Genomic DNA, 21,684 nt, shown 5'->3' with positions numbered 1-21,684 from the left:
TTTGGGTTTGATGTTTCTTCATGAGTATGTAATCAAGAGAGTGACCTAGTCTGATGATGGTCGAAAATAACTTGCCTGAAAAAGAGATGCTTAAGCTAACACCAGAAAGATGGGTAGAAAGTTGGAAGTGTGAACTGAGGTTGGGGTGCCTTTGCATTGACTTTGCGTAGTGCATCTCAGCAACTGAAAGAAGCCAGTGGAGGAGGTGGTGTGAAAGAAGGCTCTAAGGAAGCAGTCTGGTCAGACCCAGCTTTGTGGGACTTATTAAGGATATAGAATATTAACAGCAATAGAACATCATTCAAGGGCTTTAAGCAAAGGAATGGCAATATCTGAATCAGATTTTTAAAAGATCACTACAGGTAGATTCTTCACCAGGTAGAATTAATCAAAGAGGAGCAAGATAGAAATAGATACAACAACTAGAAGGCAGTTCTAGCAATGCAGACAGAGAAAAGGGTGGGGTGTACATTAAGGAGCCTCCCCGCAAAGATGGTGAAAACCTGCAGTTTTGAGAGATGTTTTGGAGGGTGAATCTGAATCTGTACATGCAGGTGATAGATTGGACATGGGATTAAGGGAAGGGGTAGGTGCAGGATTGCTAATATCAGAGTTTGCTGGATTTTGTGTAAGTGATTGGATGTTGGTATCATCCATGGAGATGAAAGAGGCAATTCTTCACCTCTGATAGTGAAGTCAGAAGCATCACCATCTACAATTATTTTGGATGCCAACATTTACAATATATTTGCTTATTTATGCTTCTGTATCTCATTATAGCCACTTAGCTTCCAAGTTCTATGGTTTTTCCTCAGAATCTTTCCCAATAACTGTTTGTCCTTCTCCATTTCTTTCACTGCTCTTCAGTTTGGACAAGGGTTTCCTCATTCCAGTGTTGCATACTTGCTTCCTCTCCGGGCTACCAATTCCTCTATTCTCTGTAACTTTATCCATCGCTTCCAGAGTATTTGCGTTTAATAAATGTGTACTAAGTGCCTTGTTTGGGCAGATCACTTTGTTGGGAAGAGTTGGGAATTAAGTAAGTTAAGTATATTTCATGGAACTGGAGTCAATTCCGAGTTATAATTGAGGCAGAAGGAAAAAGGCCATTCTGCCTAGCGGTCAAGAAAGGACCATATTCTTCTTTCACTCCTTACATAAAAATAAATTCCACACAGGTCAAATATGTTTATCCAAAAATGGCTAACCACAGAAGTACCAGAAGAAAAGATCAGTAGACACATTTTAAAATTGTTTATGAGGAGTAAGTTTGAAGACCTTTTAAAGAATGTTGAGAAACCTAGATACCATAAAGAATATAGGTCCACTTGAAAGCTTAAATTTTAAAAATTCTATGTAAAAATTGAACATCTTTCAAGCAAGCATGTCAACTGAACTAATAATTATAGAAGGAATAATGGAAATAGAAAAATGGCCACTTTCAAACACCACAGTTGGCTCTGGGAAAAAAATCTTCAGATGCTAAAATTAGTGGGCAATGGTATATTTGCATAGTTTCCCTACAAGATACTTTTCAATTATAAAGACAAAAATAGTATCTGGGAGAAACCTCACAGATATAACTTAAACAAATATCAAGATTAACATCATTAGTAATTGAACAAATGAATAACGTATGTCTCCTGATACTTCATGAAGGATACACCATCACTTATAAGGTATTTTTTGCCAAAAAAATGCATAACTCTCATTGTTTTCTGTATTTCTTCTTTGTCACAGTTACCACAATCTTTATTAGATAATTGCGTAGATAATTGTTTATTACTTTTACACCTCTCTGCCCCATTCCTGGTCCCTAGCAGAATGTAAGGTCCATAAAAGCACAAAGTAGGGGCTTTATAAGTAACACTGAATAAATGAATTAATAAATAAATTTATTTGGAGCTATCAATATTTACAGGAAAGATCCATTTAGCCTTGGATTGTATTGAATGAAAAATCACAGTTGGGTATCCTGGTGGAAATGGATGGAGGACATTTGAAGGTACAATGCTAAAGCTCAAGCCATGAATTAAGCTGAAGCCATGAAAAAAAAAAGGTGTCTTATAGAATAAAGATATATGAAGAGAAAAAGATGGAGTATTCATATTTGAGATGCAGGGTGAGGGAGGAGAAAGGAAACACCTCCACTTCACAGAGGCCAAGGCAGGAGTTGATTTTAAATAGGGAAAGTTCAGCTGATCAGGGTCAGGTGCATAGTGGGGGTTTGTAACTGTTTAATGCAGTGAGTCTCAAGTTTTAATGTGCATAAAAACATCCTGGGCTGCTTGATTAAAAACTAGAGATCCCTGGGGCACCCTTCCCAGAAATTTTGACTCAGTGGGGCCTAGAAATCTGTGGGGTTTGTGTGTGTGTGTGTGTGTGTGTGTGGCCAGCACACCCCTCCTCCACCAAGTCATTGTAATGCAGGCAGGTTATCTAGGAACCACTCCCAGAGGGAATTTGGCATCCAAATCAGGGGGATGTCAGCTCTAGGAAAGGAAGGTAGGAAGGGGGTGAGTGGTGAGTAAATAGGGACAGCAGATGACCACTTGCTAACAACTTTGCCAGAATAAGGAGCTCTTCAAGAGAACACTTTAAAATGGATTGCCGGGGAAAGTTAAGAAGGAAACTGTCTTTTCTGTTTCTGCCTACCGCATTGAAGAGATTGTCCAGTGCAAAACCAAACGTATGAATACAGCCTCCGCTGCAACATGTTGAACAGTTAAGATTCTTGTGGTTGGAGAACACTGGAGAAGCAGTGGATGAGAAGTACTTCAGGATAGCCCTCTTTTGCTTTTGAGTAATAGTGCTGGACTCAGTTCATTTTGTAGAACTACTGTCCTTAAGAAAGTTATGAAAATTAAACAAAATTGATTAATAATGCCCAAGGACTAACTCCATTTCTGAGCTTTCAGGCAACTGGCAGAGAGGAAAATGATGCTATTTCAAACATTTATTTGTGACTCATTATACTTCATTGAACTAAGTATCTTTTGGATAATATTTTCTTAAAAGCAAATTGCAATAAAAAAGGAAGTATATTAAAATGTACATTAAAGTTTAGTGCCTTATGGGTAGCTTATCTTTAGAAATGCATTATTTCCAGGAATGTTTAGTATTTTAACAGGAGGAGAGCACAGTTAGCAAGCTCATATGAATTTGTGGTGAAAAAATATCTGTGTACAAATATGAATCTCTCTCCAGCATCTCAAATTCATTTGCCAAGTGTTTTATAATGCATATTAATTGAATCATCACATTTAGAAAAGAATCTAAAATTTGTACATTGATGAGCATATGAAATGCCTTTCATATAGCACAAAAATGTAGAATTTATATTAAAAACCAGCAAATATTTTGAACTGAACTGTGTCTAGATAGAGTAATTATGGATTTGAATTTCTTAACTGCATATACCATGTAGTCAGTCCACAGACACTGAATCATTCTGCCGATGAAAAAAGTGAAGGGGGCTGGGCACAGTGGCTCACCCCTGTAATCCCAGTACTTTGGGAGGCTGAGGCGGGCAGATCACCTGAGGTCAGGAGTTCGAGACCAGCCTGGCCAACATAGTGAAACCCCATCTCTACTAAAAATACAAAATTAGCCAGGCATGGTAGCGCATGCCTGTAATCCCAGCTACTCAGGAAGCTGAAAGAGGAGAGTTGCTTGAACCTAGGAAGCGGAGGTTGCAGTGAGCTGAGATTTCACCATTGCACTCCAGCCTGGGCAACAAGAGTGAAACTTCCTCTCAAAAAAAAAAAAAAAAAAAAACAAAACAAAACATGTGAGGGGAATGAATGTCCTTTTATTTCTTTGGCAGGGAGGAGATTATGAATCAGATATTTGTAATGCTGAAGTGAAATCTTCATTTCCACAGTAAATTTTGTCATTCTTGTCCAAGGCCCAAGGATGTGACCTTCTCTTGGATTTTCCTGATTACTATGAGAGGCCAGTCGTTAGTATTGCTGTATGGCTGTGAGTATGAGCCCTGAACTCCTGTGCACCTGGAGTCCCTGCTCTGTCATTTGCTTGAGTTACTTATCTCTTCTAGGCTTTCGTTTTCTTATCTGTAAAATGGAAATCATGGTCTTAATCATTTGTTGAGTGTTTACTGGCACCAAGCATTGTGCTATATGTTTTACAAGCATTATCTCACTTCACCTTCTCAGTACCCCTATTCATTATCAACCTCCTTTGCAGTTTGGGAAGCTGCAGTTCTGCAGTTAGTGGTTCCTGGAGCCAGAATTTGAATTCAGATGTTCTAACCCTGGAGACTGCATGTCTAATCCCAAGGCTCAACTACCTCCTATTGGAAAAGGCTAACTGAGATCATGTGTGTTCATGCACCCAGTTAGCCAGGGAAGGAAAGAATTCTGTTAATGGTACCTGTTATTATTACACAGGTTTTTTTTTTTTTTTGGCTATCTTTTTCTATTGAAGGCGACATAGTACCTTGCCTGCCCAGAATTCAGCTCACTCTTACCTGGAAGACAGTCTAGAAAAAAACAAGTAAGATAAAAGGCTTTTTGAGCAGCAAAATTAGAAATCATGTAGCACATTCACTGTAATCAGCAGGTGGTTCACTCACAGAAGATCTCTCCTGATGCACACCTAGTCTATACTTTCATTCTGTAAAGAATCTCAAATAATTTTATCAGTGAGAGAAAATAGATTAAAGGAGGAAAAAGACCGAAGTCAAGAAGTTTAGTAAATAAGTTGCCTTTTAATTGATTTTTTTCTAAATGAATGACAGATTAAACGGAGCAAATTAGAAATGGAGGGAAGCATTGTTAATGTTGAATTATGAAGAAAGGATTAATGTTTCTATTTTAAGGAGTAAATAATGTATTAGAACTGTTTCCTTCAAAAATATTTAAATCTCACAACATTTTATGATTATTATTTACTATTTTACTATTCAGAATCACCTCTTTTGTCATGGGATTCATATAGCTAAAGATTTTCTTATATTTCCAGAGGAATCCTATACTAATTAGGGAGCATATTACAGAATCCCAAGAGTGCCTTATATAATGGCATTTTAAATCTTATATAATAACAATTTAGAAGAGAACGGTTGCAGGGTAAGATCAGCAGCTCAGCCATGTGAGCGAGGAGCCAGGCTCATTCCACCCTTGGGCTCTGCCATCCTCCAGACACTGGCTGTCCTTAGACTTGACCCTTCTAGGTTGCAAAATGGCTGCTGCCTTTTAAGACTTATGTGAAGTCACATGTTCAGCTGATGAAAAGGCATATATTCCCTAGGATGTCTCTTTGTATTAGAGATGAAAATTTCTCACAGAATCCTCCCAACAGATTTCCCCTCAGGCCTCATTGTCCAATATTTGGTCACTTGCCAACCAGCCAAGTCCTGACTACAAGGGAGACTGAGAAAGTGACTATCTCTAGTGGGACTGGGCCCTGCTGGCGAGGAAGAAGTAGTGGTGGCTAGGGGATAGACAACTGCCTGTCAGAAGCTCATTGCAAAGAAGCAAGTAGTTACACATGAACCAACCATCTGATATCTGTAATAGAAGTCAACTTTCAGCAGAGGTCATTAACCTCACCTCTCCAACATTTGCTGTGAGAAAACTGATTTTCTTGAGTTTCTTCTTGCAAGCTGGGAACTATAATGGGAGCTTTATTACCTCATTTAAGCTTTAGTTGAATTCTTCTGGAAAGCTATTGTTGTCCCTATTTAATAGATGAAGATAAGGTGCACAAAAAGGTTAAATAAGCTGCTGTAGCACTCCCAACTAGTGATAGAAACTGGACCCTCCTAAAGTAGTATATAGCCCCCAAACCTGAGCTCTTCGTGCTAAGGGCACCGAACCACTTCATCTTGGTGGCTGGATAAAAAGTTTGTATTACACTATGCAAAATAATTATTTTATGGCCCAGTGTGTGACTTGCTTGCACTCAGAGTAGCCTAGATCTACCTCAGAGTAATTTAACACATACATCAGGAGTGGTTTATTTAATCATCTTTCCTGTAACAACTGCATTCTTGCTCATTGATCTAATATAAACCATTCTGTTGTGACTGGTATATTTAATGTGGAATATACCTCTAGAAGTAACAGACAAGCACCTGGCACCTAGTAAATGACAATATATAGTACTTATAAATATAGGGAAAAATCCAATAAAAGCTATTTCTGATATTATGATCATTTCATTTTTATCTTATCAATATTTTAGTAAAGATAATTTATCATCTAGGTCACAGCATATTTCTGATTGCAGATATTACAGAAGATAAGTGTAAAAACAAATCAATGTAATTTTTGCTTTTGATATCTGAATTTTTTTTTTTTTTTTTTGAGACGGAGTCTCGCTCTGTCGCCCAGGCTGGAGTGCAGTGGCGCAATCTCGGCTCACTGCAAGCTCCGCCTCCCGGGTTCACGCCATTCTCCTGCCTCAGCCTCTCCGAGTAGCTGGGACTACAGGCGCCCGCCACCACGCCCGGCTAATTTTTTTTGTATTTTTAGTAGAGACAGGGTTTCACGGTGGTCTCGATCTCCTGACCTCGTGATCCACCCACCTCGGCCTCCCAAAGTGCTGGGATTACAAGCGTGAGCCACCGCGCCCGGCCTGATGTCTGAATTTTTAAAATTCCTTCAAAAGGGACATGAAGGGTGGGCCTAGATTTATTCATTTTTCCTGAAGTAGGGCCCAATCTGTAAGACTGTGACTCAGGAGATCCTTCTTTGTGTCTCTGTCATTTAAGACATGGGAATGACCCTTTACCTCCCTTTATCTAAATCAGATTAGGTCATTGTAGCCTACAGGCTGAGTTACAATCATTTTCTTTACCTCCAACTGAGTAAATTGCACCATGTTCTTCCTGGAAAACATGACCACTAACCCAGTGGTTGTTGGTTTGGCCAATTAGAAATGAGACTGCTGGAGGTGGTGTAAGGTGCTCTGTCGTCTGTTAACTGCCAGTGGGCCACACCTATCTATCCAGGTCACTAGGGCACTCAAGTCAAAAAAAGTGCCTGGGAGACAATGGCACATTTGGGTGATGGTCTCGCTGGCTGTTTACTGTATGCTAAGTCTCTTAGGAGACCGTTCACTGCCTGGTAGTCACCTCCTTTCTGAATTCTGGAAAATATTTCTCTGTGGATGAAAATGGGTCAGGATTCTGAACTTTGCCACACACACACACACACACACACACACACACACACACTATTTTAAGAAAAAGAAAGAAAGAAAAGAAAAGGAAATTAAGGCTGAAAAAAGTCACAAAATAAGCACCATGCTAGGTCAGATATTTTCCTCTGTTCATCCTTGCATTGTTTGCTGCTGATTTTAAAGGGCAGAATTGTTGAGACTCTTCCATGTTTCCATGGGGGACTTCAGACTTGGAGACATTTCAGGGACACAAAAGCCAAGAGGATTTTGCTATAGTTATATAGAGAATAAACTGTTACAAGCTCAGAGCTGTGAAATACCAATTTGGAGAGGATACTTACCCCCTCCCGGGCCTCTTATGGATGAGATGGCATTTTTGCCACATCCCCTCTGAGCACAGTTGACTGCTCTGTTGGTTCTGGGAGCTACTTGTTAGCTGAATCTCTGGGACAGGGGTTGGCCTCCATGTGCTCATTGTGAATACGTATGGTTCTGACACCGTGATTCCCCACATTCTTGTGAGTCGGATTAACAGAAAGCAGACACTCCCCTACTCCTCTATAAAAGATCAGATTAAAGAAAAAAAATGATGATGTCTTTGGAGGTTATGGTCAGGAAAAGGGGCTAGCAATAAAAGCAAGAAGGCAAGAGCTCTGAAGCAAGAACTCTCAAGAGCTATCTTACAGGTTAAATAGATCACAAGGCTGTAGTTCAGATGTTCAGATGTTATCAAGCCACAAGAATGTGGGGTAGAGGTTAGGGAGTAGGCTGAGATTAAAGCGGGCATTTCTGATGAATGTTTTCCGTTAGTTTTAAGCCACTCTAAAGGCAGTGAAGTGTGGCTGTGACAAGCGCCCTGCCGAATGAGGAAAGTAAACCTTGGAGGGGGCTCAGTAAAGGATATTTGGCAAGCAAATGATAAGAGCCTAGACTCACACCGAAGCTTATCTCACTCCAAAGGCTGTTTGCACCGTGTGCTTTATAGCACTTCGGACCTCCACTTTGGAGGGGGAATTTATTTTATTCTTGTATGATACTGAATACTTCCCATTAGTCAGCATCTGTGGATCTCAAGTACTGTGAGGTGAAGTACCTCTTACTGTACCCTCAGTTCAAATTTTCTAATTGTTTTAGTAAGACCACAGTAGCACAAATGGAAAGTGGTACTTGCTGTTAATTTTTCCTGTTTTAGATTCTCCTGGCCCACTTTATTTCTGATTAGATTGAGGTAATTACTAAGGACACTAAAAAGCTTTGTTTATGTGAGTTATATCTATTTATATTTACTGTATTAAAAATCAAAGCAGACATTTATAAGAGTATGCAAGTAAGCATTCCATTAACTCTTGTACCCTCTGGAAATCTCCACCATACAACTGTGAAAGATTGATATTTAAAACGTCAAATAATGTTTTAGTAATATTATGAAAGTAATATTGACCTCATAGACTCCCTGACAGGATCGTGGGGAACCCGGACTACATTTTGAGAGCCACTGAACTAGAAAACATACCTGTTTATGTTGATCTTGCAATTGTTTATAATGCAACTGTAAGTGCCAGGACTAGGGGGCAAAAGATAAAGGAATTAAGACAGGACCATCAGCTAATAAATGGTTCAAAAAATAAGTTGACTGACCAGTCTGTGAACTTCTTTCATCTTAGATTTGAGGGGAGTTGGCTTCTATTTCTAAATTATTAATATATTTGTATGTGGGAGTGAATAGTTTTTATCTATAGTAATTGAATAAACTCTGATGTTTAAGATATGTTTAAACGTTTCATACATATAGAAGCCCATTACAGAGATGTTTGTTTCATTGTTTCTGCTCACACTTAACATTGTTTTCTGGTCACCCAGCCCTGAATCCGCCTTTCCTCTCTTGGCATATCCCACTGCCTCCTACAGGAGGATAAAGTGCTAGATATTTACATCTTTGGCCATCTTTTCAGCCAGGCTGCAGGCATGGGACCCAGACTCTGCCAGTCAGACAGCTGCATCTCGTGCTTTGAAATAGAAACTAGAGACATGCAGAAGTACATGGCGGCTGCACATCGTTCCCAGGGCAGCAGCTAGTTGCTGGAGTTGCTGGTGTTGGTAGTAGAAGCTGTAGAATCTCCTGTTCAACAAGTGATAGAGATAGCAGAGGTGTTTTCACCAGACCAGTGCTGCTGTGTAGTCTGGGGCAGTGTTCTTGGATATGTAGCTTCCAAACCTGATTTCTCTGGCCCTCCTAGAAGTTTGTGTTTTTTTCATTATCCTTCTATGAATTTAAGAGTCAGATCTTTGCCTGCAATTAAGAATCCTGCTTAATTCATTCTGAAATGCAGTGTCTCTCAAAGTATTGTTTGGAAACCTCATGTATTGGAATCACTGGGCCATATATGACAAAACCTACTTGTGGGCTTAAAACCAATGGATTCAGAATCCTTAGGGTGGGTCTTAGGAGACTGCATTTTAAACAGATCTCAGGTTTATGTGATTTTAGATGCAGTAAAATGTAAAAACTGCTATCCTAATATTTTCAACCTTTTAAATTCTATGTTCTCTCTTGATGGATCTGAGCAATCATCAAAAGAAATAATTCTACTTTTTAAATATTTTATTTTATTTTTGAGCTGGAGTCTCGCTCTGTCACCCAGGCTAGAGTGTAGTGGTGCCATCTCAGCTCACTGCATCCTCCGCCCCATGGATTCAAGCAATTCTCCTGCCTCAGCCTCCTTAGTAGCTGGGATTACAGGCATGCGCTACCACGCCTGGCTAATTTTTGTATTTTCAGTAGAGACGGAGTTTCACCACGTTGCCCAGGCTGGTCTTGAACTCCTGACCTCAGGTGATCCGCCCGCCTCGGCCTCCCAAAGTGCTGGGGTTACAGGCGTGAATCACTGTGTCTGGCCAATTCTACTCTTTTATAAGGCCCTAATAAATGACTTACTAGTGTTTTCTTGTTCCCCTCCCTCCCCGGCTTCACATTCCCCATAAGCCTTTGCTCTTTTTAACGCTTTTAACGTCTTTTTTCCTGGTTTATTTCTTCTCACTGAGAAGTATTAATTCCTCAGTTGGGATTGCCTACATTCAGTGGTGCCAAAATTGTTAACTCAGCTTCTAAACTACACTGTGGTGAACCATGTTTTTTCTTTCTTGGGCATTTTTTAACCTGCAGGCTTAGAGCTCAATGTTTACCCCAGGGATTACTGGAGACAATGGAGGGGAAAGACTGGAATACAAGAGTAATTTTTCTTGAAGGGTTCCTCCACCATGGATTTAGGCCAGAAAATAGCACTGGAGCTGTTGAATGATCTACTTCTGAGATTTCTAGAATCACTATTATAACTGAAAAGAATCCATCTTAACCGCTTGTTTCCTAGATGAGGAACTGAGGAGATCCGTGTTCAAAGTCATCTAAGTGATGAGTGGGGTATAAAGGACAAAATAAATTTAGAAGTGGAAAGTGGTGATACAGAGCTTGACCTAAACGAGCATAAAAAGGATGGGAATTACTAATATTTATTGAATAAATATTTAAACTTGGGTACATTCACTTGACTTCTCTGAGCCTTAGTTGTCTCAACTATAAAATAAAGATTCTAATAATAGCTAACATTGATAAAATATTGACTATATGCTAGGAGCTATTGATACTCTAAGGACTTTATATGCTAACTCATTTGATCCTAGAACAACCACATGATGTAGGAACCACTGTTTCTCCCATTTTGTAGATGCACAGAAAGGCTATATAACTTCCCTGCAGTCACACAGCTAAACATATTTGTTTTCGATTGCTGCTTTACAAATTTTTATGAAATTAATGGCTTAAATATACATGTATTATCTTGCTGCTTTTTGGTTCAGGAGTCTAGGCACAGCTTATCTAGATCCTCTGCTCATGGTCTCACAAGGCAGCAATTGACTTGTTGACATGAGCTAGAGTCTCATCAGAGGCTTGCAGTCATCTTCCAAGCTTGTATGGTCATTGGAAGAATTAATTTCCTTGCAACTTTGGAACTTGTGGTGGCTGAGTCTTTAAGGCCAGCAGGAGAGAATCTACTTCTTTTAAAGGTCTTACCTGATTAGATCCAGACCACTCAGGATAATTTTTCTTTTGATTAACTTAACATTATTAGGGGGATTCATATATCTACAATATCTCTTCATCTTTGCCATATGATTCAACATAATCATGGGAATAATATTCCATGACCTTTGCTATCTTCCATTGATTAGAAGCCAACTACAGTCTTAACCACACTCAAGTGGAGAGGATTACACAAACCTACAGATATCAAGGGGCAAGAATCACAGAGCTATCTTAGAATTCTGCCTGTCATAGTTCTAAGGTTGAGTTTAAATCCAGACTGGTTCTAGGTTTAACAGTCCATGCTTCTAATCAATATTATCTTCTTTATTCCTTTGAAGAAAGCGAACCTACTTTATAACCTTGCATAGAGTTCTAAGTAAGGTATCCCCCAGCAGATTCATACTGGGTGCCAGTCAAATGTGAATTATTTTCACACCTTCACTTTTAAAGGTCAGCTTCAAGAAACTATAACCACTTGCAGTTTTGTATTTTCAGGAAGAGATTTCCAACAGTCTCTCTAAACACTCAGGTTATATAAGTTATTTCAATTTGTTCCTGTTTGTCTGAGGCAGAGATAACCCTGGGGTTTGGGATTTCAAACTTGGGTCTCAAAAATAACTTTAGTTCTGTTTCTTATGTTTGGAACAGATGAAGTGATTGAGAAGAAAGAGTGAACATCCTCATTTCACAGATAAGACAACATGGATCAGCCTTTTACTGTGAATTCTCTGGTAGGTGACACCAGCTGATATCTAACATTTGGTTGGAAAGCCCAAAAAGAAGAACAGAAACATACAAATGTGAAATGAGTCACAATTACTTTAAGAAGTTTAGCACTTGTAGTTTTTCATCCATCTGTGTGGTTGTCTTCTTTGAGGAAGTGACTAATAAAGCTATCTTTATAAGACTTAAAAATAATTTTATTTCCCACAAAAGTCTAAAATTTTAGTTTATCTGGCTAGATTCCAGGAGTGTAGTCCTTTGGCAAAACACCGGGGAGAAGAATTTCAGAGCTGATATCTGAGGAGCTGCTTAAAGCTCTTTGTGCCTCAGCTTCTTTATGGATAAGAATTTGAGGCTCACCTTGTATGACGTTAACTGAGAAAAACATACATAACACCTGGGTATTGCTTTGGATCTTTGTGTAAATGTCTTTGTACTTGAAGCTCTTGTTCTTCTCACTTTTCCCCTCACTGCCCAGCACTGTGCACACTTTCTGTAGCTACATCACATGGGCTTATTCTATGTCCTAGATCAGTCTCTGAGTGTGAATATAGACACATTATGTAATCTCCATGGCCCTGATTTTTTATTTTTTCCCAATGACAATTGGAAACAATATTTTTTGATGCTCCTAGCCTACCAGGATGGTACGATAAATGGAAACTGTCATTCCCATTTTCCTCCTCTTGGTGACCCTCCCCAGCCACTCACGGTGACCTTGTAGAAGGAGCCCCATGAGCTGCAGTATACTAAATACCCTGTACGCACAAAGACTAGCACCAAGACATAAAGAAAGAGAGGGCCTGGTTCTTGTACTGAGATAGGTTGTGACCTAATGTTTTTTCTCTCTCTTTTTTTTTTTTTTTTTTGAGGCAGAGTCTCGCTCTGTTGCCCAGGCTAGAGTGCAGTGGCGTGATCTCGGCTCATTGCAAGCTTCGCCTCCCAGGTTCATGACATTCTCCTGCCTCAGCCTCCTGAGTAGTTGGGACTACAGGCTCCCGCCACCACGCCCAGCTAACTTTTTGTATTCTTAGTAGAGACGGGTTTTCACCGTGTTAGCCAAGATGGTCTCGATCTCCTGACCTCATGATCAGCCTGCCTCAGCCTCCCAGATTGCTGGGATTACAGGCGTGAGCCACTGCACCCGGCCCCTAATGTTTTTTCTTGACCAAGAAAGTCCTTCACAAAGCTTAGTTGTCTTCAGAGTATGTTTGGAAAGGTAGACAATTGCGGAAACATTTTCACTTTCTGTCCCAATGTTGTTGTTCCACTATGGTTAATAAAGACTGACCCATTTCCACCTCTTCAGAGGAAGGAGTCATCCTTATGAGATGTCTTCTGTGTTTTTCTAGAACATTATATAACAGTAATTAAAATTTTATTGTATATGTCACTGTGAAAATGAACACAAAGGCTTTTTATCTGGAAAATTTGTGTTTTCATCCAAGAAGCCTGCATGCAAATTAAATATTATAGATTGATGAAGACTTTAGGTTATTTTCCAGCTTATCTTTGAAATCAGTTTTCAATTTGGGAAGGATAGGACCATTCAGAAGAGGAAAAATCAATCTAATTTTCATTTTCAGGGAAAAAAACTAATTATAATCTCTTGTTGCTTCCTTCTCTCACTTCTTTCTCTCTTTCATTTGATATACTTATTAATTATCACTTATGTGGCAGGGAATATGCTACATTCTAGGGAACATAGATAAATGGAAAATGATTCCTTTTAAAACCCCAAGGAGTTCATAAGGGATCAGACACACTTGTACAGAAATAAGTATAACTCAATGTGGACTATATAGTAGTAAAATATGAACACATTACTTTTATACATATGAGAGGCTGGAACCCCCTTTGGAGAACATTCTGATTTTCATAGGTTTTTTTCCTAGTCATTTTTCTGATGTCATTGAAGCAATCATCTGTGGTCAAATGACAATATTTTCTTTTGGTGCTGTTGAGTTCTATAGATGAGTGTGGTTAGGGAAAAGTGGATGGATTGCTGTAGGATTTGAGACATCTCAATTGGAAAAGACTATATACTGAAGCCTGAGGCTCAAAGTTCAGAAACTCCAATTTCTGTCTCTGATGTGGGGAAGCCACATAATAAAACGTACAAGGGACATGGTATGGTTCTTACTTAATGAAGCCTTGAGACACAAGTTTATGGGTCTGTGGTTACATATTAAACCTTTAGGACCAAGAATCATTTCAGATCTCTGGGGTTTTATTGGCTATAAAATTACCACCAAAGTAGACCAGATGTCATTGGAAGAACTCCAGATATCTAATTCATTATATCCTGCCCCTGAAGGTTGGCTCGGTAATTCATGGCCAGACTAAAAGTATGCTTACCTTGACTTCTTTTATAGCTTTCTACAGACTTGAATGAAGTGCTCCACCCACACAGTAGTCAGACTTGCAACCTACCCTTAACTGACCAAGGAGGCCTTGAGAAGCTAAATTTGCTCTAGGCAAACTCCGTTCTGGGAGCATCCAGCAATGGTAGAAGGGGTTGGTCTAAAGCCTTGCTTCTCAAACTGTGCATGCATAAGCACCTCTGGAAAGACGGATTAAAACATTGATTCTCCAGCCTAACTCCAGAGATCCTGACTGTAGGTCTGAGGTGAGACCTGTTAGGAATTTGCATTTGTAAGAAACTCCCAGTTGATGCTGATGCTGCCAGTACATGGACCATGCTTTGAAACATGCTGATCTAAAGCAGGGGTCAGCAAACTATGGTCTAAGGGCCAAACCACCCACTTGTTTTTATAAATAAAAATTTGGGGGACACAGCCAGGGTCATTTTTTTCCATATTGTTTATGGTGACTTTCATGCTGAGAGCTGAATTCAAGTTGCAATGGAAACCGTATGGCTAGCAGAGCCTAAGATACTTGCTATGTGGCACTTAACAGAGAAAATTTCCTTTCTGAAGCACCGACTTTTTATTGAATAATTATTCTGAATTGTATATGTTCTATGCTTTACCAAAAGTGTATAGATGCTGTTTTTATTAATAAAATTCAAATTACTATCACTGACATTTCTTAGTAACATATCATTATTTTCTTAGTCAAAGACTAATTTAACAGTGTAATTACTATTATTTGGAGGTCTGAGATTCTTTTTATGTTAAAAAAAATGGGAGGGGCATTCTTATGCTTGAAAAGGCTTCTCCAGGACTTACTTGTGGGTTTTTGGGTTTTTTTTTTAACTCAATGAAGATACAGAGAGGCCCTGTAAACTTCTTACTAAACAACACTTATTCTGGAATAGAATTGAATCTTTATAGTAACTTGAATCCAAGTTACCTCCTTGGAGACCCTTCAGAGTAGACTGACATGAACCCTGCAATGGCAGGGATTCATCTTATGACCTGCTTCACATGATCCCAGATAGAAGCATGCACAGGGATATGAGGAGCAATGATATTTTACCTAAAATGACCTGAAACATTTGCATACCCTGAAACCTAAAGTGAGATCCCACTCCAATAAAACTGTATGTTTACCCTGGAGGTTTGTCTTTTTGTTGTATAAACCATGTGTTTAAGCAAAAATGCTTTACTTTGGTTATATCATTAACTTATGAAAAGATTTCCTTAGGTAATGGTGTTAAGTTCCTCATACAGAAAATACGTCCATAATATTAGTCATATCCTTTTCTTACTATAATCACCAATTAATCAGAGATTTAAATTTTGCTTTGCAGAAAAAGTTAGCTGCTATGCCTGACCATACAGATGTTTCCCTAAGCCCGGAAGAGCGAGTCCGTGCCCTAAGCAAGCTTGGTTGTAATATCACCATCAGTGAAGACATCACTCCACGACGTTACTTTAGGTCTGGAGTAGAGATGGAGAGGATGGCGTCTGTGTATTTGGAAGAAGGAAATTTGGAAAATGCCTTCGTTCTTTATAATAAATTTATAACGTAAGTGTTTTAAAGGCCTCTGAAGTGAGAAAGTTGGAAAAATATTTACATAGTTATTTTGATGTGGCAGTTTGGGTATCAGTAATGTTTTCATATTCAGACCAATTGCACAGTCTCTAGGAGCATTATATGTTCAAGTTTTTAAATTACCAACTAATGTACTCACAGGCATCCCAACACCATCTCTGAGGCTTAGGGTCAGGGAGGGCGGGAGGCTCAGGGTTATCAGATTTCCTCCCCAAGGCCAGCACAGTAATCTATTTAATGCATGTTTCAGTCTTCATAAATATAATTTATTTTTTCATGCGATTTTCCCCAACAGAAATGGAAGCTCTATGGGAGCAGGAACTGCAGTGCAGCTCCATTTACAGCACCTAGAACATGCCATCAACATTTAAAAAATTTGATTTGGTGGGTTGAGTCTGGGGGACAAGTTGGGAGACCCAGGAAAGATCTGATTCAGGTTCAGGGATAGGTTCAGGAAACTCATTCAAGTTTCATATAGCACTTATTATTTCTTTTTAAAAAACATTTTATTAGGCTATTAAGAACACTATGTACAAAAGAGCTGTCAAAATGTTGAGTAAAAGTGGCTACATCAAAACAGCCATGTCAAAGTATCATGTTTCCTATTAGACAGATATTTGTCAGTGACATATCCTAGTTTAAGAGTTAACAGAAATGGGACTTCATCTTTCCTTACTATAAATCTGGTAACTTACTAGTTGATAACTTATGTCCTGTTATCAATAATTATATCTTCTAAGATGAACCTTCTATTTTTTAATTTTAATTGAAAGTCACATGTCGATTACTTTTGCTAGCTTATTATTTATTAATTTTATTTAATTTGACAAAAATTATATATATTTGTGGTATGCAACATGTTTTGATACATATATGCTTATATTGTAGAATGACCAAGTCAAGCCAATTTACATATTTATTACCTCACAGACCTTTTATTGAGACGGGGTCTCCCTGTTGCACAGGCTGAGTGCAGTGGCACAATCATAGCTCACTGCAGCCTCGAGCTCCCTGGCTCAAGTGATCCTCCCACCTCAGCCTCCCAAGTAGCTGGGACTACAGGCATGTGTCACCATGCTCACCTAATTTTTTATTTTTGTAGAGACGGGATCTTACTATGTTGCCCAGGCTGATCTCCAACTCCTGGATGCAAGTGATCCTCCTGCTTTGGCCTCCCAAAGTCCTGGGATTATAGGCATGAGCTACTGTGCCAGACCCAAGCTGCGTAATTATGCAATACATTGTTATTAAGTATAATCATCGTATACACTGGACCTCCTGAACTTACTCCTCCTGTCTAACTGAAATTTTGTGTCCTTTGACCAACATCTCACCCCCATCCTCAACTGCTGGAACTCTGATAGCTACCATGCTACTCTCTGCCCCGCTGTGAATTCAACTATTTTAGATTCCTTCTACGTTATAAGTGAGATCTTGCAGTATTTGTGTTTCTGTGCCTAGCTTATTTCACATATAATTTCACTAGCTTAGTCAGGGACTTAGCCTGAGAACATTTAAGAAGTTGAAAGATACAATATTTTAAAAATTGCCTTCCGTGATTCTACCGAGGGCAAAATTAAAGGCAGTTTACATGGTATGCAAAATTGAGATCTGCATTTTATTCAAGTTACTGAACTTGAAAATTTAGAGAATGGTTGGCAACCTTCACCCTACCTGGGAAAATCACTTGTTTTTAGAAAGTTAAGTAATAAATATGAAATTAGAAGTTATTCTCCACCATTGATAGCCAAACTTTTCCAATAATTTTTGTTTCTGAATAAGTTACCAATTAATGATATTTCTTTTTCACCTTCTGCTCTGGTCTTGCATATGTTCCTATGGAATTGTGAGCCTGGTGAAAGGGAAAAGGCCCCTATATCTCAGAATTACTGTGTAATCAAAATACTTGAATTCTCTTGTATTATTAGTTGTATGATAATTTGTAATTCACTTATTCGTCCTGGGCCTTAGTTCCTCATCTACAAATGAAAGATTTATGGGAGAAAATCTCTGAGGTCCCCTCTGCTCTAAATGTCTTTGAATTTATTCTATTTATAAAGGCTTAGATAGCTAACAACTTTTAAAGCTTCTTTAAGCCTTAATTTTCTCATTTAAAATGGGAATTATGCTAACATTTCTGTCTAACCTATAGCCTTGTCATCAGATGAAATTAAATGATGAGTATATGTGTCTTTGATTTGATTTACAGAATCAGTAAATATAAGGCATATTATTTGATCAGAAATAGCATTTACAGCTCATTATGATTTATCAAGGAAGGGTTATTCATTCATTTTGCAAATATTTATTGAGCACTTATTATGAGCTGGATGCTATTCTTCAGGCTGAGGATACATCAGTGCATAAAAAGGAGAATTCCCTGCCTTCGTGGTAGCAGTTTCTTCACTTTACCTGGAAGCGATGCACCTGGTTTGCTGTAGGAATTTTCTTTCACTGCTGCTGTCTCTTGTTCCTCAAACGGTGACAAAAAATAATGAATTCCTAATTAGCAACTCCTAATTCACTAGGGATTCTGGTTGTCACTTTTCTTAGTTATGAGTTTTCGATTAAGAGTTTTTTGATACATGATGGCGCTGCTGATTCATCAGTGGTCGTTTGAGTTTTTTTCAAGAGTGAGAAGGGATTTACATCACTCTTTCCATGCTCTGATATTTTTATGTGATTCTCTCTGTTGCCAGCAGTACGCAAAAGTAAGATGGTGCTCTTTAGGGGTTAAGCATGCAGTACCTGAGAAAGATCAAAGTTACTTGATCTGTTTAGAGAGTACCCTGACCTTAGCCTTGTTAGCTATGGTGCTTAGTTTGTTGAGCTTAACCGTTAATACCAAAATGATACTCATGCCAGACTTTAGTGAAAAGGCAGATGGCAACACTGAAGGTAAATGAATAAGTTATTAAACATGTCAGTTTTGAAAAAGGATCCTCATTCCCTTATTATAAACCATTATTGAGCTTTTGCTGTCACATAATGCTAAGGACATGTTTTCTCTTTCTTAGCTTGTTTGTAGAAAAGCTTCCTAACCATCGAGATTACCAGCAATGTGCAGTACCTGAAAAGCAGGATATTATGAAGGTATTGTGGGTTTTCTTCTCCACCGTGGAATCAAATGCTCCATAAGTATCCATTATTGATTCACCCTTCTCCTTCCTCTTTCTCTTGAGAGTTTGAGTGCAAGAAATTCATTCCATTAACTATGATGTTTCGATTTTTTCTTAGACATTTAATGATCATCACTGAGCCAGTGTGGTTTGTCTAATTGATGCTGGGGGAAAAGAAAGAAAGAAAAACGTTACCTAATGGTGTGAAGAAGGAATTATTTTACAATAATCTCCCCAGAGATTAAGAGAATGTTGTATATTTCTCCGAACTTCTTTCAGACGGTCATTTTGGCTGCTTTTGATTATTTGATACAGCCTTGAACTCAATACTATTTGAAAATTAGTGTTAGTTATTAAGGCAGCCACAAAGTTCTAGCTATTTACATCTTACAGAACTGGAATTATAGATTGTAAAGTGTTGTGGGGGAAGCAGGAGGTGGTAGACTAAAATACTATCAAGGAAAAAGAGTGTTGCAATTTATCATCAATTTTTTAATGATTTGTTTATCACCAATAATTGCTATATCTATAATTTTGGTTATGTCTAGCTGCGAATATATTCTTTTATATAAACATTTACAATGTCTCCCATTTATTTGTCTTTAACAGTTTGTATTGGTCTTATATGAAGGAAGATAAAATCATGTACACAAAGCCAATTGTAGCATGAAATTTTAAATAATTTTTGAAAAACACTTTACCAAATAATGAAATAAAGGCTTTTCTATGAGTCTTTTCAGACCTGAGGATGCATAAGCAAAATGCAGATTTTGTCAAATGGTCATCTACTTTATTTATTTATTTATTTATTTATTTATTTATTTATTTTGAGTCAGAGTCTTGCTCTGTCACCTAGGCTGGAGTGAAGTGGCGCAATCTCTGCTCACTGCAACCTCTTCCTCCCGGGTTCAAGCAGTTATCCTGCCTCAGCCTCCTGAGTAGCTGGGATTACAGGCACCTGCTACCATGCCCAGCTAATTTTTGTATTTTTAACAGAGATGATGGGGTTTCACCATATTGGCCACGCTGGTCTCGAACTCCTGACCTCAAGTGATCTGCCTGCCTCTGCCTCCCAAAGTGTTAGGATTACAGGCGTGAGCCACCGCGCCCAGCCAACTTTTTTAATGTCTACAGTCACTTACCTGAAGTATCATTTATTATCATGTCTTTGTGTAACATTTCCCCTCAATTCTCTTGTTCATTCAACCTCAGAGAGTCTGTTTGGAAACCAAAGGTGCCAGGCTGTCACGGTGACTCTTGTACTATAATTTAGGGTTATGCTTATTTTTTTTGTAGGAGAAAAATTCTCCAAAACCATATACATTTCCCTTGTTTATGCTTATTGAATAGATATATGAATAAATACATAAATGAATAACGAAGGATTAAGAGAATAGAAATTTGGTGAAAGAGCTAGAGTCAGGAAACTTGAGTTCTGGTCCTAAATGAGCCGCTAGCTGGTTGCATAATACCGAACAGGACTCTCAGTCTCTCCAGGCCTTTGTATCCTCAACTCTAAAAAAGAAGAGGTAGTTGGACTATATAAGAATTCCCAGATTTTCCTGCCATTAACAATCTCTGAGGAAGCTGTTTGAGATCCAGATTCCCAGACCCGTTCTCTAGAGGTGTTAATTCAGTCGATCCAGATTAGGCTTAGGGGGTCTGTATTTTTATAAAAAGTGCCCCAGCTGTTCTTTTTACAGTCTAGCATATCTAGAAATCCCTACCCACCATATATTCTCTCACATCCCTTCTAATTCTGATGCTACATGATTTATGTACTATAGAACAAGTCATTGATCTCAAACTCACTGCCTAAAAATGGGGTACCACAAAGGTAGCCACAAAGTTCTAGCTATTTACATTTTATAGCATTGGGCTATAACAAAATGCTTATCTAATCAGTGGGGCCAATAAAGGTCTTACAAAAGGGATAATAGTGTTTGTTTCCTGCTGGAAAGTTATATTTTGGACCCATAAAACAGAGAGATTTATTTTTCTGCCATCATCTTTGGTTGCCCATGACTTTATTTGCAATATACCTACGAGCTGTTTTTCTTTCTCACCTGATGATCTGAAAGAGTGTATTGAAAATCCCACTAATCAATATGTATATATATTTTTAAAAGAAACTGAAGGAGATTGCATTTCCAAGGACAGATGAATTGAAAAACGACCTTTTAAAGAAATATAACGTAGAATACCAAGAATATTTGCAAAGCAAAGTAAGTTCAGTTGGTACATTTATTTCATGACTATTTTATGTATAAGTGTTTTTTGAATTTCATTTTTATGTGATGAGTTTTTCAAATGTTTTGTGCATTTACATTAAAAATTAAAGATGCAGTGATGTGAAACCAATAAAATGCTGATATCCAGGTTAAGCAGTTGTACCAACAATGTGGTATTTCTATTTCCTTACAATATCTAACAAAGCAATGTGTTAGAAAACAGATTTCCTGCAGCGATTTAAGTAGAACTTTTTGATTAACTCTTGCCAATATAACCTTGAGCCAGATGGCTGCTCTTTTGCCAGATGAACAGCCAGTAGGAGGTAGGGAGAGCAGTATATGGTTTTTGATGTGCCTAATGATTAGGCCTTAGAAATGTGAATTTGATTCTTAGAATGTTACAGTCAGTATTGCATTGAGATAG

General features: G+C 38.4%; 1 protein-coding gene across 1 annotated transcript in view; it reads left to right on the top strand.

Moving 5' to 3' along the window:
• The window catches only part of FAS (Fas cell surface death receptor), a 136,384-nt gene that overhangs the window by 10,853 nt on the left and 103,847 nt on the right, over window positions 1-21,684 (top strand). The window contains exons 2-5 of the mRNA XM_055274277.2: window positions 11,876-11,958; window positions 15,666-15,883; window positions 18,928-19,003; window positions 21,159-21,254. Coding sequence (XP_055130252.1) covers window positions 11,929-11,958; window positions 15,666-15,883; window positions 18,928-19,003; window positions 21,159-21,254 — 420 coding nt within the window. The 5' untranslated portion in view covers window positions 11,876-11,928. The remainder of the gene's footprint in view (window positions 1-11,875; window positions 11,959-15,665; window positions 15,884-18,927; window positions 19,004-21,158; window positions 21,255-21,684) is intronic.

The sequence above is a fragment of the Symphalangus syndactylus genome, chromosome 4 (genome assembly GCF_028878055.3).
Source record: "Symphalangus syndactylus isolate Jambi chromosome 4, NHGRI_mSymSyn1-v2.1_pri, whole genome shotgun sequence".
NCBI classification, from domain to species: domain Eukaryota; kingdom Metazoa; phylum Chordata; class Mammalia; order Primates; family Hylobatidae; genus Symphalangus; species Symphalangus syndactylus.
This window is presented reverse-complemented; position numbering and strand designations above follow the sequence as displayed.